This window comes from Calonectris borealis, chromosome W, assembly GCF_964195595.1.
Source record: "Calonectris borealis chromosome W, bCalBor7.hap1.2, whole genome shotgun sequence".
In the NCBI taxonomy this organism is placed as follows: Eukaryota; Metazoa; Chordata; class Aves; order Procellariiformes; family Procellariidae; genus Calonectris; species Calonectris borealis.
In genome coordinates, this window is record NC_134351.1 from 37,696,055 (window position 1) to 37,710,309 (window position 14,255).

General features: G+C 46.9%; 1 protein-coding gene across 1 annotated transcript in view; it reads right to left on the bottom strand.

Annotated features, from left to right (window-relative positions):
* LOC142075034 (PDZ domain-containing protein 2-like) overlaps positions 1 to 14,255 on the bottom strand; it is a 115,482-nt gene that overhangs the window by 70,523 nt on the left and 30,704 nt on the right. The window contains 2 exon segments of the mRNA XM_075136031.1: positions 13,591 to 13,709; positions 13,712 to 13,738. Coding sequence (XP_074992132.1) covers positions 13,591 to 13,709; positions 13,712 to 13,738 — 146 coding nt within the window.

The window sequence follows — 14,255 nt, forward strand, 5'->3', positions numbered from 1 at the left end:
GCACTAGGAAGAAATTTAACCCTATCCCAGCAGAAACCAGGACAGTATCCACCCCTTATTCCATACCATTTACGTTATGCTTAGGTCTCATATTTTTCGATACATTTCAATTAATCACCACTATCTTTTTTATATATATACATATATAATACATATACATACATATATACATATAATACATATATACACATAAATATATACAAATGTCCATTGAGTTCATTTAGTCCACAACTTTGGGCTCCATCTGTCATAACAGTCTTTCAGGGCAGGAGAGATGGCGTGTGGTGTTGGGCTGTTGCGTCCTGAAGCCAGTTCTCATTTCAGTACTGCTGCACTCGTCCAGTTCTATCATCGTTGCACTTTGCTCAGTTTCATTGGAGTTAGTTCATTCTTCGTTAATCTGGGTGATTTTCACTGCTATACCATTGATAGCAACCATAGAAATAATGATATACAATATCATGTAACAAATGACATCACACAATCCAGTTCATTGGCTATTTTCACCCAAAATCAAATCCCCTTGAGGTACACACCGGACCTCCCCATCCTTTCGCATCACCCACCAAGTGCACCCAGGTCCTTGAGCAAAAGCAATCCCACGGATGGGTTTTCCCTTGCCAGAGGCAGGAGTAACCCAGACTGTCTTCCCCAGCATATTTCTTATGTGCACGACAGGGACTTTATCTCCATCTACAGTACGTAAAAGTCTTGATTGGGCAGGGCCAGCTCGATTAACAGATCCCCTAGCGTTGACTAACCAGGTGGCTTTTGCTAAATGTGTGTCCCAATGCTTGAATGTCCCACCACCCATTGCCCTCAATGTTGTCTTTAGCAGCCCGTTGTATCGTTCGATTTTCCCAGAGGCTGGTGCATGGTAGGGGATGTGATAGACCCACTCAATGCCATGCTCTTTGGCCCAGGTGTCTATGAGGGTGTTTCGGAAATGAGTCCCGTTGTCTGACTCAATTCTTCCTGGGGTGCCGTGTCGCCATAGGACTTGCTTTTCAAGGCCCAGGATGGTGTTCCAGGTGGTGCCATGGGGCACCGGATATGTTTCTAGCCATCCAGTGGTTGCTTCCACCATGGTGAGCACATAGAGCTTGCCGTGGTGGGTTTGTGGGAGTGTGATATAATCAATTTGCCAGGCCTCCCCATATTTATATTTCAGCCATCGTCCTCCATACCAAAGAGGCCTTACTCGCTTGGCTTGTTTGATTGCAGCGCATGTTTCACATTCATGGATAACCTGTGCAATAGCGTACATGGTCAAGTCCACCCCTCGATCACGAGCCCATCTATATGTTGCATCTCTTCCTTGATGACCTGAGGTGTCATGGGCCCACCGAGCTATAAATAATTCACCCTTATGTTGCCAGTCCAAATCCACCTGAGCCACTTCAATCTTAGCAGCCTGGTCCACCTGCTGGTTGTTTTGGTGTTCTTCAGTGGCCCGACTCTTGGGTACGTGAGCATCTACGTGACGTACTTTTACAACCAGGTTCTCTACCCGGGCAGCAATATCTTGCCACAATGCGGCAGCCCAGATGGATTTCTCTCTGCGCTGCCAGTTGTTCTGCTTCCACTGCTGCAACCACCCCCACAGGGCATTTGCCACCATCCATGAGTCAGTATAGAGATAAAGTACTGGCCATTTTTCTCGTTCGGCAATGTCCAAGGCCAGCTGGATGGCTTTCACCTCTGCAAACTGACTCGATTCACCTTCTCCTTCAGCAGTTTCTGCGACTTGGCGTATAGGACTCCATACAGCAGCCTTCCACCTCCGATGCTTTCCCACATGGCGACAGGACCCATCAGTGAACAGGGCATATTGCTTCTCGTTTTCTGGTAGTTTGTTATACAGTGGGGCCTCTTCAGCACACATCACCTCCTCCTCCTCTGGGGATATGCCAAAATCTTTGCCTTCTGGCCAGTTCGTAATCACTTCCAAGAATCCTGGGCGACTGGGGTTTCCTATTCGGCCCGTTGTGTGATCAGTGCGACCCACTTACTCCACGTAGCATCGGTTGCATGATGTGTAGAGGGGACCCTCCCTTTGAACATCCAGCCCAGCACCGGCAGTCGGGGTGCCAGGAGGAGCTGTGCTTCAGTACCAACCACTTCCGAAGCACCTTGAACCCCTTCATATGCTGCCAATATCTCCTTCTCAGTTGGAGTATAGCGGGCCTCGGATCCTCTGTATCCCCGACTCCAGAACCCTAAGGGTCGACCTCGAGTCTCCCCTGGTGCTTTCTGCCAGAGGCTCCAGGTAGGGCCATTCTCCCTGGCTGCGGTGTAGAGCACATTCTTCACATCTTGTCCTGCCTGGACTGGCCCAAGGGCTACTGCCTGAACTATCTCCTGTTTAATTTGTTCAAAGGCTTGTCGTTGCTCAGGGCCCCATGTGAAATCGTTCTTCTTCCGAGTCACTTGATAGAGGGGGCTTACAATCAGGCTGTAATTTGGAATATGCATTCTCCAAAAGCCCACAACGCCTAAGAAAGCTTGTGTTTCCTTTTTGCTAGTTGGTGGGGACATGGCTGTTATTTTGTTGATCACATCTGTTGGGATCTGACGACGTCCATCTTGCCATTTTATTCCTAAAAACTGCATCTCCTGTGCAGGTCCCTTGACCCTACTTTGTTTTATGGCAAAACCGGCCTTCAGAAGGATTTGAATTATTCTCTCCCCTTTCTCAAAAACTTCTTCTGCTGCATTGCCCCATACAATGATGTCATCAATGTATTGCAGGTGTTCCGGAGCCTCACCCTGTTCCAGTGTGGTGTGGATCAGTCCATGGCCAATGGTAGGGCTGTGTTTCCACCCCTGGGGCAGTCGGTTCCAGGTGTACTGGACGCCCCTCCAAGAGAAAGCAAACTGTGGCCTGCACTCTGCCGCCAAAGGGATTGAGAAGAACGCATTAGCAATGTCAATTGTGGCGTACCACTTGGCTGCCTTTGACTCCAGTTCGTATTGAAGCTCTAGCATATCCGGCACGGCAGCACTCAGTGGCGGCGTGACTTCGTTCAGGCCACGGTAGTCTACTGTTAGTCTCCACTCTCCATTGGACTTTCGCACTGGCCACATGGGACTGTTAAAGGGTGAGTGAGTCTTGCTGATCACTCCTTGGCCCTCCAGTCGACTAATCAGCTCATGGATGGGGATGAGGGAATCTCAGTTGGTGCGGTATTGCCGCAGGTGCACTGTTGTGGTAGCGATTGGTACCTGCTGTTCTTCAACCCTCAACAACCCCACAACATAAGAGTCCTCTGAGAGACCGGGCAAGGTGGACAGCTGTTTAGTTTCCTCGGTCTCCAGGGCAGCTATGCCAAAAGCCCACCGATACCCTCTTGGGTCCTTAAAATACCCTCTCCTGAGGTAGTCTATGCGAAGGATGCACGGAGCCTCTGGGCCAGTCACAATGGGGTGCTTCTGCCACTCCTTCCCGGTTAGGCTCACTTCGGCCTCCAATACAGTTAACTCTTGGGATCCCCCTGTCACTCCAGAAATACAAATGGGTTCTGCCCCTTTATAGCCTGATGGCATCAGGGTACACTCTGGACCGGTGTCTACGAGAGCCTTATACTCCTGTGGGTCTGATGTGCCAGGCCATCGAATCCACACAGTCCAGTAAACCCGGTTGTCCCTTTCCTGCACCTGGCCGGAGGCAGGGCCCCTCTAGTTCTGGTCATAGTATCCGCTTCTCACTTCTTGCAAACATGAGTCAAGAATTCCTTCGTTACAATCCAAAGTAAGATCAGCCCTTCTACTCTGTCTGGGGGACTGTTCACTGGAAACTGGACCATCATGGGACAGGTTTTTCCTGAAAACCGGAGCAGCCTTTTTCCTGGGAGAACCCCCTTGTGTGATTGTTTTTCCTTGCAACTCACGTACACGTGCCTCTAGGGTCAAGGTAGGTTTTCCATCCCACTGCCTCATGTCCTCTCCGTGGTCACGCAGGTAAAACCACAGGGTGCCCCGTGGTGTATACTTTCTATATCCTCTCTCTTGAGCAGAAGAACGCTGACTCCTAATGGCTGAGATACTGGTCCGTACAGGTGGAGAATAGGACCTATCGTCTTTGAGTTGCTGGACCTCCCGGGACAGTTTCTCCACCACCGAGACAAGGGAGAAGGAGATAGTTTCTTCAAAATCCCGAAGTCTGCTAACTAAGACATCCACCGTTGGTGCTTCTTCCTCTTTCCAGCACAGTACTGCCAACGAACTGGCATACTGACTCGCGGAAACCGGACTCCACAATCTATGAGATTGTAAAGTAGGTATGTTTATTCAGCGCTGGGCAGCACGGGGGGTAGTCCCACCAAAGTCGTGCGCGCCTCAACGCGGCACTCACCATAAATATATATAGTAAAATATTACATATTCATAAAGTTTTGTAATACGCCTATACATATGCATGACCTGTCCCCGCTTTGTATTAAAATGAGTTCCAAGAAGTCATTTCCATAGACCCCTCCCATCTGCGCTTGCGCATTGCCTCCTAGTGGTGGTCGTCGGGGGTCGTGGGGATGAAGGCTGATAGTTCCTCTTCATCACCGCTAGTAACCTTTTGTTCTTGCGCAGGCTCAGTTGTCTTCTTACTTTTGTCCATACCGCAGGGTCAGTTTTAGCTGGCTTCTTGAGACAAGTTTTTAGTCTTTATCGGGAGCTGTCCTTGTGAGGCGCCTCAGTTAATTTACACCATAGCTAAGTCGGCCTTATCAGGCTGAGCCGGCCTTGTGAGGAACAAAGTATCAAGCCCCTACCTACTGATTCAATCTTCTAACTACTATTAATCATTCAACTACTAAAATTCCTTAATCCCTTCTCTCAGTCCCCCCTTTTCTAAAAAGTTAGTAAATTCTTTTACTCTATACTAAACCCTATACTAATTTTCTTTATATTATCCCATTCTTCTCCAGGTCCTTTAAAAGATTTCTGCCTGTTTCAGTTTGTTGTCGGTGCTGATAGTCATACCTCAAGTGCCTTATTTGTTTTATCATTCGCCAATTTAAAACATACAGTATTGCAGATAAAGCAATACTAATAAAAACTAGAATTAGGAGAACAACAATAGGGTGACATAAAGTATTAAGAATACCTGTAGCAGTGGGCGACCATCCAAACCCCTGCTTCGAGTCCCAACCACATATTTCTCAACCTTCCTGAGTTGTTTCCCCAAAGCAACCATGTAGGAGGTCATGATTTCATCCCCGACTTGCGTGGACATCCCTTTCTGTACTCTATAGGGTCGTCCGTACAAGATTTCAAAAGGGGTCAGTCCTTCCTTTGCTCTTGGCCTAGTTCGTATGCGCAAAAGAGCCAAAGGAAGAGACTGAGGCCAGGCCAAGTTAGTTTCCTATCCCAATTTCACAATCTGCTGTTTGATTAAGTGGTTCATTTTTTCTACTTGGCCACTCGACTGAGGGCGATATGGGGTATGAAGCTGCCAATCTATGCCTAAATGGCGGCTAATTTGTTGTACTACTTTGGAGATGAAATGTGGTCCTCTGTCAGAAGATATGGTTGCTGGAACCCCAAAACGTGGTATTATTTCTTGTATTAATGTTCTAGTTACCTCCCGAGCCTCGGCTGTCCTGGTAGGGAATGCCTCTGGCCAACCTGAAAAGGTGTCAGTTAATACCAATAAATATCGATACCCCCCTTTTCTTGGGAGTTCTGAAAAATCGATCTGCCACTGTTGCCCAGGCCCATTGCCTTTCCCAATTTGGCCCATTTCTGGTTTGGGGGTATTCTTGGGATTTGTCTGGAGGCAGAGATCACACTGCTGTGTCACTTGCCTTACAGTAGTGTATAAATTCCTAGCTACGATTTCTTTGATTAGTTGTTTATATAGGGCCTCCGCTTTCTGTGCCGAGGTATTTAGGGGCAAAGGCCTTAATTCTATTATCTCTTGACGAGTGGTAATAGCGTATCCCGCGTATCTTTTACCACTCAGGACATAGCTGCTTCCATCTGTGAACCGGTTTTCTCCGTCTTCTATGGGGCTGTCTTTCAAATCTGGTCGGCTTGCGTATGTTGCTTCAATGGTTTCTAAGCAGTCCTGATGCACTGGTTCTCCTGTGTTTCCCTCTAGGAAGGAAGCTGGGTTGGCAATGTTAGTGACTGTTATTTCTACATCATCCTGTTCTACCAATATAGCCTGATATCTTAGAAATCTTTGTTGAGAAAGCCAATGTCCACCCTTCGCTTCCAGTACTGCAGATACTGTATGGGACACCAGCACAGTCATTTTCTGACCCAGAGTGAATTTTTGGGCTTCTTGTATGTTTAGTATTACAGCTGCGACTGCCCGCAAGCATCCAGGCCAGCCCTTCGCAGTTGTATCCAACTGTTTGGAAAAGTAGGTAACTGCTCGTCGATCGGGACCCAAATTCTGTGCTAGTATCCCCAGTGCAACCCCTTGTTTTTGTGGGAAAAGAGGAGAAATGGCTTACTCACATCTGGGAGCCCCAAGGCTGGAGCTGACATCAAGGCTTTCTTTAGTTTCTCAAAGGCTCGTACGGCCTGGTTGTTCCATTCAAGGTGTCCCTGGCTGGTAGTTATTAGGGCATATAATGGTTTAACAAGCAGTCCATAATTATAAATCCACAGCCGACACCACCCAGTCATTCCCAAGAAAGTCCGTAACTCTTTCACTGTTCGAGGTCTCTGGGTTTGGCAGATTGCCTCTTTACGGGCTTGTCCCAAAGTTCTTTCCCCAGCACTGATTTCATAGCCTAAATAAATCACTTTGCGCTGTATTACTTGGGCTTTCTTCTTAGACACCCGGTACCCTTGGAGCCCCAAGAAATTTAATAGACTCACCGTCCAGGTGATACAATCGTTCTCTGTTTCGGTGGCAATCAGGATATCGTCCACGTATTGTAGCAGTTTTCCCTTTTCAGACGGGATTTCCCATGATTCCAAGTCCTTTGCAAGCTGATTGCCAAAAATGGTAGGGCTATTTTTGAATCCTTGTGGCAACACCGTCCAGGTGAGTTGAGTCTTGCGACCGGTTTTGGGGTTTTCCCATTCGAATGCAAACAATCTTTGGCTGGCTTAATGGAGAGGGAGGCAAAAGAAGGCATCTTTCAAGTCTATAACAGTAAACCAGGCTAATTCAGGTGTTAGTGTAGTCAACAGAGTATACGGATTCGCCACCACGGGGTAGAGATCCTCAGTTACCTTGTTTACGGCCCGTAGATCCTGGACTACACGATACGACCCGTCAGGTTTACGAACTGGTAATATGGGTGTGTTAAAATTAGACTCACATTCTTTTAATAGTCCGAATTGTAAAAATTTTTCAATTATCGGCCGAATCCCTTCTCTATCTTCTCTCTTTAGGGGATATTGCTTAATCCTTACTGGTTGTTGGTTTCCCTTTTTAAGTTTAACTTCAACAGGTAATGCATTCTTTGCTCTTCTGGGTACATCGGTAGCCCATACCCCAGGGTATACCTGATTTAAGACTTCCTCCCTAATTTCTCCTTTTATGGAAGGACTGGTTAAGAATAAACTTAGGATTTGAATGTATTCTTGATCTTTTACTTTCAGAGAAATTTCTCCTTTTTCGAATATAATTTTTGCACCTAATTGTTCTAGCAAGTCTCTTCCCAATAGGGCCTTTGGAGAGTCGGGCATATATAGAAATCTGTGAATTCCCCATTGTTTTCCCAGTTTATATTTCAAAGGTTTACAGAAATACGCCTTATCACTTTGGCCAGTTGCCCCCTTTATCATGATGTAATCATTCTCCAGGGGCATCAAGTCTTGATTCAGTTTATTGGACATTCCCTTTTCCAATGACCAAATTCCTTGCACAGTGCACATTGATCCTTGCCTAACCGAGATAGTTCTCGTCTAGGCCTCCTTTCTTCCTCTTCCCTGACAGCTGCTATTATTCTCCTTCGTACCTGTTTGTATGCTTCTTCCCTGTTACTAAATACTCTCCATGCTTCATCTAGCAACACCTCCAAATTTCTACTTTCTGTAGTGCGTAGCTTCTGGAGCTTGCGCCTAATGTCCCCTGTGGACTGACCCAAAAACAGAGAGACTAGTTGTTGTATTCCTACCTCGGATCCAGGATCCAGCGGTGTGTTACGGCGCATTGCATCCCTCAGTCGATCCAGGAATTCAGATGGGGACTCGGAGGGACCTTGCTTAATTGCATATAGAGCCGACCAGTTTATGGTTTTGGGTATAGCCTTTTCCATTCCTCTCGAAATCCACTCCTGATACCCCTGTAGTTTTACCATTTCTGCAGATCTGTTCGCATCCCATTTTGGATCTTGTAGAGGGAAATATTCCTTAACATCCCCTCCTGTAGTCCTATAGTATTCATCAGCCAAACTCCCTGCTGTTTTTAAAATCAATTGCTTTTCTGTTTCAGTCATATAGTCTAATAATAATTGTATGTCCTTCCAATCAGGGTTATGTTGTTTCACAATAAACTGAAAATGTTTAGCTACACCGATCGGATCGCTCCTATAATCTTTTGCAACCCTTTTCCATTCCCCTAAATCAGTAGTGGAAAAAGGTACCTTGATTAGCATCGTCCCGCCATCAGGCGCCACCGCCTCTCGAAGAGGTGCCTGTAAGGCTACTGGGGCAGTTTTCTTTCTGGTGCGGGAAGATACAGGGCTGTCCGGGGGGGTGGAAGTTTCGTCCGAGTCCGCATCCTGTTCCTGTGGTCGAGGGGGAGGCTTAAACAGGTCAGTTAGCTCTGTTTCCGGCACCTGGTGAATTTTGTTTGCTTTCAAACACCTCTGTCCAATACTGCATGCCGAGCAACACCGCTTCAGTTTACCTTTAAATTCTTTATTTTCTCGCTCAAGTGCGAGTACCATAGGGTCCTGTGGTGGTGCCAGTCCACAGTCCCTTTGCCACTCCGGATGGTTTCGGAGGGTGAAAAACATATCTGCATATGAAACTTCATCCCACTTCCCTTCTCTCCTTAGAAATAGCATCAATTGTAGGAGAGTATTGTAGTCTATTGATCCATTAAGTGGCCATTTAGCCTCACTTTCCAATTTATACAATGGCCACCATTGATTACAATATTTAATAAGAATTTTTCTATTTTCCGTCCCTCCGATCCCAACGATATCTCTCCAATGAGCAAGCACACAGCCCAAGGGGCTTTTCTTCAAGACTCCCTTTTGAGTGTTACCCATTTCGTATCTTCCCTTTATTGATCTTTTCTTTTAACCTTTAATAAGATGCCGGGACTGGTTTTCCTTCCCGCACTGTCTTAGTGACTTTATCGGAGGTTTTCTTATCATAGAACTCGCTAGATATACAATACTGCTTTTTCACAAAATTCTACAATGTTTTCGTACACAAAAGACAAAGGCTCGATCCTATCATTCACTTCGTTCGTCTCCGGCCGCTCTCCTTGCGGAGATTACGGAACCGCGGATCAGAACTCCGCACTCGCTTCGCAGCTGTGCTGCGTCTCACTCATACAACACAGACACTCAGTCACACAATAAATTGTTGCAACAGATAATATATGGCCATGCCACGTACAACTCCTCAGACTAGTTGTACTCCCACCCAGCAGCTGCAACCGTAAATTGCAAGGAGGTCCGCTTACCCTTCTCCTGCTTCTTATATACCAGTCATTAGCAGGTCCGTCCTGGCTCCCAACACTGGGATACAGCAGAAACCTCGGATTCACTCGATCTACTCCCAAGATCGCTAGCGGCCGCTCTATCGGTCAGCGAATCCCCCCTATTACCATGCAGGGTACCCTCCTACCATACGGGGACTATGCTGCACGCCAGACGTCTCTGCGCGATTTACCAGCAGCCCCAGCCATGCGTACGACTTACAGGCCCCTCTCCTAAAACATACCTTTCCTTTCCGTGGACTCAGGAGGTTCTTGTCTACTCCCACGGTGAGCGGCTGGCAGCGGAGTCCCCTCCGAGGAAATGCTCGGGGCGCGCCCAGGGGCGTCCGCTCCCCAGCCGATCCTGCGGTGAAGCAGAGAGTCTCCTGGCTGGCTCGCCAAAACTGACTTGCGGAAACCGGACTCCACAATCTATGAGATTGTAAAGTAGGTATGTTTATTCAGCACTGGGCAGCACGGGGGGTAGTCCCACCAAAATCGTGCGCGCCTCAATGCGGCACTCACCATAAATATATATAGTAAAATATTACATATTCATAAAGTTTTGTAATATGCCTATACATATGCATGACCTGTCCCCGCTTTGTATTAAAATGAGTTCCAAGAAGTCATTTCCATAGACCCCTCCCATCTGCGCTTGCGCATTGCCTCCTAGTGGTGGTCGTCGGGGGTCGTGGGGATGAAGGCTGATAGTTCCTCTTCGTCACCGCTAGTAACCTTTTGTTCTTGCGCAGGCTCAGTTGTCTTCTTACTTTTGTCCATACCGCAGGGTCAGTTTTAGCTGGCTTCTTGAGACAAGTTTTTAGTCTTTATCAGGAGCTGTCCTTGTGAGGCGCCTCAGTTAATTTACGCCATAGCTAAGTCGGCCTTATCAGGCTGAGCCGGCCTTGTGAGGAACAAAGTATCAAGCCCCTACCTACTGATTCAATCTTCTAACTACTATTAATCATTCAACTACTAAAATTCCTTAATCCCTTGTCTCAATACGACGCTGGTGCGGTCCGTACCAACTTCCGCCACATGGGTCGCGTGCACTGGACGTCATCTGGATCTTTGGGTGTTTGGTTGTTGTCCAGGTCACTATAAACCACCTCCAGCACGCCTAGTTCTCTCAGGTACTGGATACCTCTCTCCACAGTGGTCCATTTGCTTGGGCGATATATAACATCTTCCTTGAAGGGATACCTTTCCTTCACGCCTGACAGCAGTCGCCTCCAGAGGCTGAGGGCCTGTGCCCATTTTCCAATTGCTTTGTCAATGCCCCCTTCCCTAGCAAGGGATCCCAGCTGTTTGGCTTCCTTCCCCTCTAATTCCAGGCTACTGGCCCCATTATCCCAGCATCGGAGCAGCCAGGTAACAATATGCTCGCCTGGACGACGGCTGAAATCTTTCCGCATATCTCGCTGGTCACTCAGGGATAGGGATCGGGTGGTTTCCGTCTCGTTTATGAGTTCTTCCTCTTCCTCCTCCTCTCCTCATGATGGCCCTGCTCTTTCATCATCCCTTTGTAAATGACCTGATCTCCGCTTCCAAGATTTCCTCTTCTGTACAGGGGCAACGGATACAAGCAAGGGTTGGTCCTCTGGTTCAGCTGTAGTGCCTGTTGCTGGGTTTTGGGTAGCTGCAGTGCTTGTCATGGGGGTTGGAGTAACTGTACTGACTCTTGCCGGAGTTTGAGTGGCTGCAGTGCCTGTTGCAGGGGTTGGAGAAGCTACCGTGAGTGTTGCTGGGGTTTGAGTAGCCACAGGGGTTGTCATGGGGGTTGAAGTAGCCGCAGTACCTGTCGTGGGGTTTTGAGTAGCTACCGTGTCTGTTGCCGGGGTTGATCTCCCGCTGCCCACCACCTCTGAGACTCGCCGCTCCGCCTGCCCCGACGAGGCAACGCCGTTTGCCCTCCCTCTTTTGTTGTTCCTGAGGGTTGATCTCTGGACAGTATTCCTGAATAGTTGTTTAACCCTAAACAAGGCCTGAACCACATTCAGGAGACATAGCAATATGAACATGCTTGTTTGAACATCCCAAGGATATTCAAAATTCTCAGGGAATATTGTGGACATCTTCGAGAAGAGGATAGAAGAAAAAGGAGTTTCTGACAATATGGAAGGGAAGATGAACAAGTGGGAGAGAGTGTCCCATCCTGTCTCCCCCTTAAATTCATTCTCCGAGGAGAAAAAAGTGCAATTACCAATAATTTCTAAGAGGTGGTTCCCGAGGTACAGAAATGACAGCAGTACCGAGTATAGATACCAGGTTAGACTTGCGACCAATGATTTTATCACCTCATAAAACAGCAGCAAAATGATAATCTTGGCCCAGTTCCGACTGCACAAAAGGGAACACATACTGCAAGCAAGGTATTACATGACCCAACATTGAGAGCCAGCCCCACAACTTTGACAGCCAATACATCAACATTGTGACCAATCAATATAACAAATGCTTATAACAATTTTGCCTTAACACACTTTGGTCAGATCTATCGTTATCTCAACCCTTCGAGCCCCACGTTGGGCGCCAAAAAGGACTGTCGTGGTTTAACCTGGCAGGCAGCCAAATACCACGCAGCCGCTCACTCACTCCCCCCACCCCCCGCAGTGGGACAGGGAGAGAATCGGAAGGGTAAGAGTGAGAAAAACTCGTGGGTTGAGATAAAGACAGTTTAATAGAACAGAAAAGGGAAAATAATGATAATAAATAATGATAGAATATACAAAATGAGTGATGCACAATGCAATTGCTCACCACCCGCGCTGACCGATAACCAAGTAGCGATCGGTACTTCCTGGATCACGCCTACCGTTCATATACTGAGCATGACGTCACATGGTATGGAATACCCCATTGGCCAGCTGGGCTGGCTGTCCTGATTATGTTCCCTCCCATCTTGTGTACCTAGCTCAGTCAGTAAGCATGGGAGCTGCCCTTGGACTAGGAGGGTACTTAGCAACAACTGAAAACATCAGTGTGTTATCAACATTCTCCTCATACTAAATCCAAAACACAGCACTAGGAAGAAATTTAACCCTATCCCAGCAGAAACTGGGACAAGGAAAAGAGGAGGAAAAAAGAGGAGGAAAAAAGAGGAGGAAAAAAGAGGAGGAAAAAAGAGGAGGAAAAAAGAGGAGGAAAAAAGAGGAGGAAAAAAGAGGAGGAAAAAAGAGGAGGAAAAAAGAGGAGGAAAAAAGAGGAGGAAAAAAGAGGAGGAAAAAAGAGGAGGAAAAAAGAGGAGGAAAAAAGAGGAGGAAAAAAGAGGAGGAAAAAAGAGGAGGAAAAAAGAGGAGGAAAAAAGAGGAGGAAAAAAGAGGAGGAAAAAAGAGGAGGAAAAAAGAGGAGGAAAAAAGAGGAGGAAAAAAGAGGAGGAAAAAAGAGGAGGAAAAAAGAGGAGGAAAAAAGAGGAGGAAAAAAGAGGAGGAAAAAAGAGGAGGAAAAAAGAGGAGGAAAAAAGAGGAGGAAAAAAGAGGAGGAAAAAAGAGGAGGAAAAAAGAGGAGGAAAAAAGAGGAGGAAAAAAGAGGAGGAAAAAAGAGGAGGAAAAAAGAGGAGGAAAAAAGAGGAGGAAAAAAGAGGAGGAAAAAAGAGGAGGAAAAAAGAGGAGGAAAAAAGAGGAGGAAAAAAAAGAAAAAATCCTACACCATCAAGTCATTAAAATAAAGAGAAGCAGGATTTTTTTAAGTCCTCAGATCTCTAGAACTGCAACTCATAATATCAGCCTTAGAGCCTCCTGGACATAGCAAGAAGTACCCCCTTTCACCATCCTCAGAGTAAAGAAGTTCTCCATAGGTGGCCAACACATCCCATTTTGGTGTCCAGGCCTGGTTTCAGTCCCCGTGATGTACCTATGCGGCCTCATTTCATTACCGTCGCTTCTACGAGCTCCAGACAGATCTCGAAGGATCGAGCGCAGCCCGAGCGAGGCAAGCGAGGTGCTCAGAGCCAGCCTTGCTTTTCCACCCACCTGCCTGGCTCCTGCCAACTCCAGCTGCTGGGGCAGAGTGTGCTTTCTCCCACCCCAGGAATATTTCACTGCCATTTCGTAATTCGATTCACCTTTTTCCACTGTCAGCTCATCATCTTTCCCACAGACTCTAAGCGGGATCCAGCACCTAGGGAAAACCACAGAAATAAGTCTCGCAAACATCTCAGAGCTGCTTTATCCTCTTGCCAGCACGCAATAATCACCTCCTGCAAATCCCAACTTAAACAGTGCCTTAAAACAATGCTATGCAGTTCCCAAACAGGCAGTTACAAGCTAGGTTTGATCATCCTCAACTAAAAACTTTTCCTGCTGTCACAGGTTTTGTACGATCTTTCAGTGATGCTGAACTCCTCAGCGCTGTCGCTCGTGGTAGTAAGATAAAGCAGAAGATAATTGAGACAGTAGCTCAGCGACAGAAAAGAAATTCAGCTGTTCTCATCCAATGGCTCTTGCCAGTGCACTAAGCTCTCAAGCTTCATTTGTTTAAAATTAAAGACCTGACATTGTAGCAGCGTTCATTTCTGGAGGTGTCATGTCACTTTGAGGGAAATTTTTCTGGAATGGAAAAAGGAAAAATGTGCCAAACAAATGCTATTTTCTTTCCTTCTGGCAACGATCCTAGTTGTCTTAAAGAGTGCTGAGCT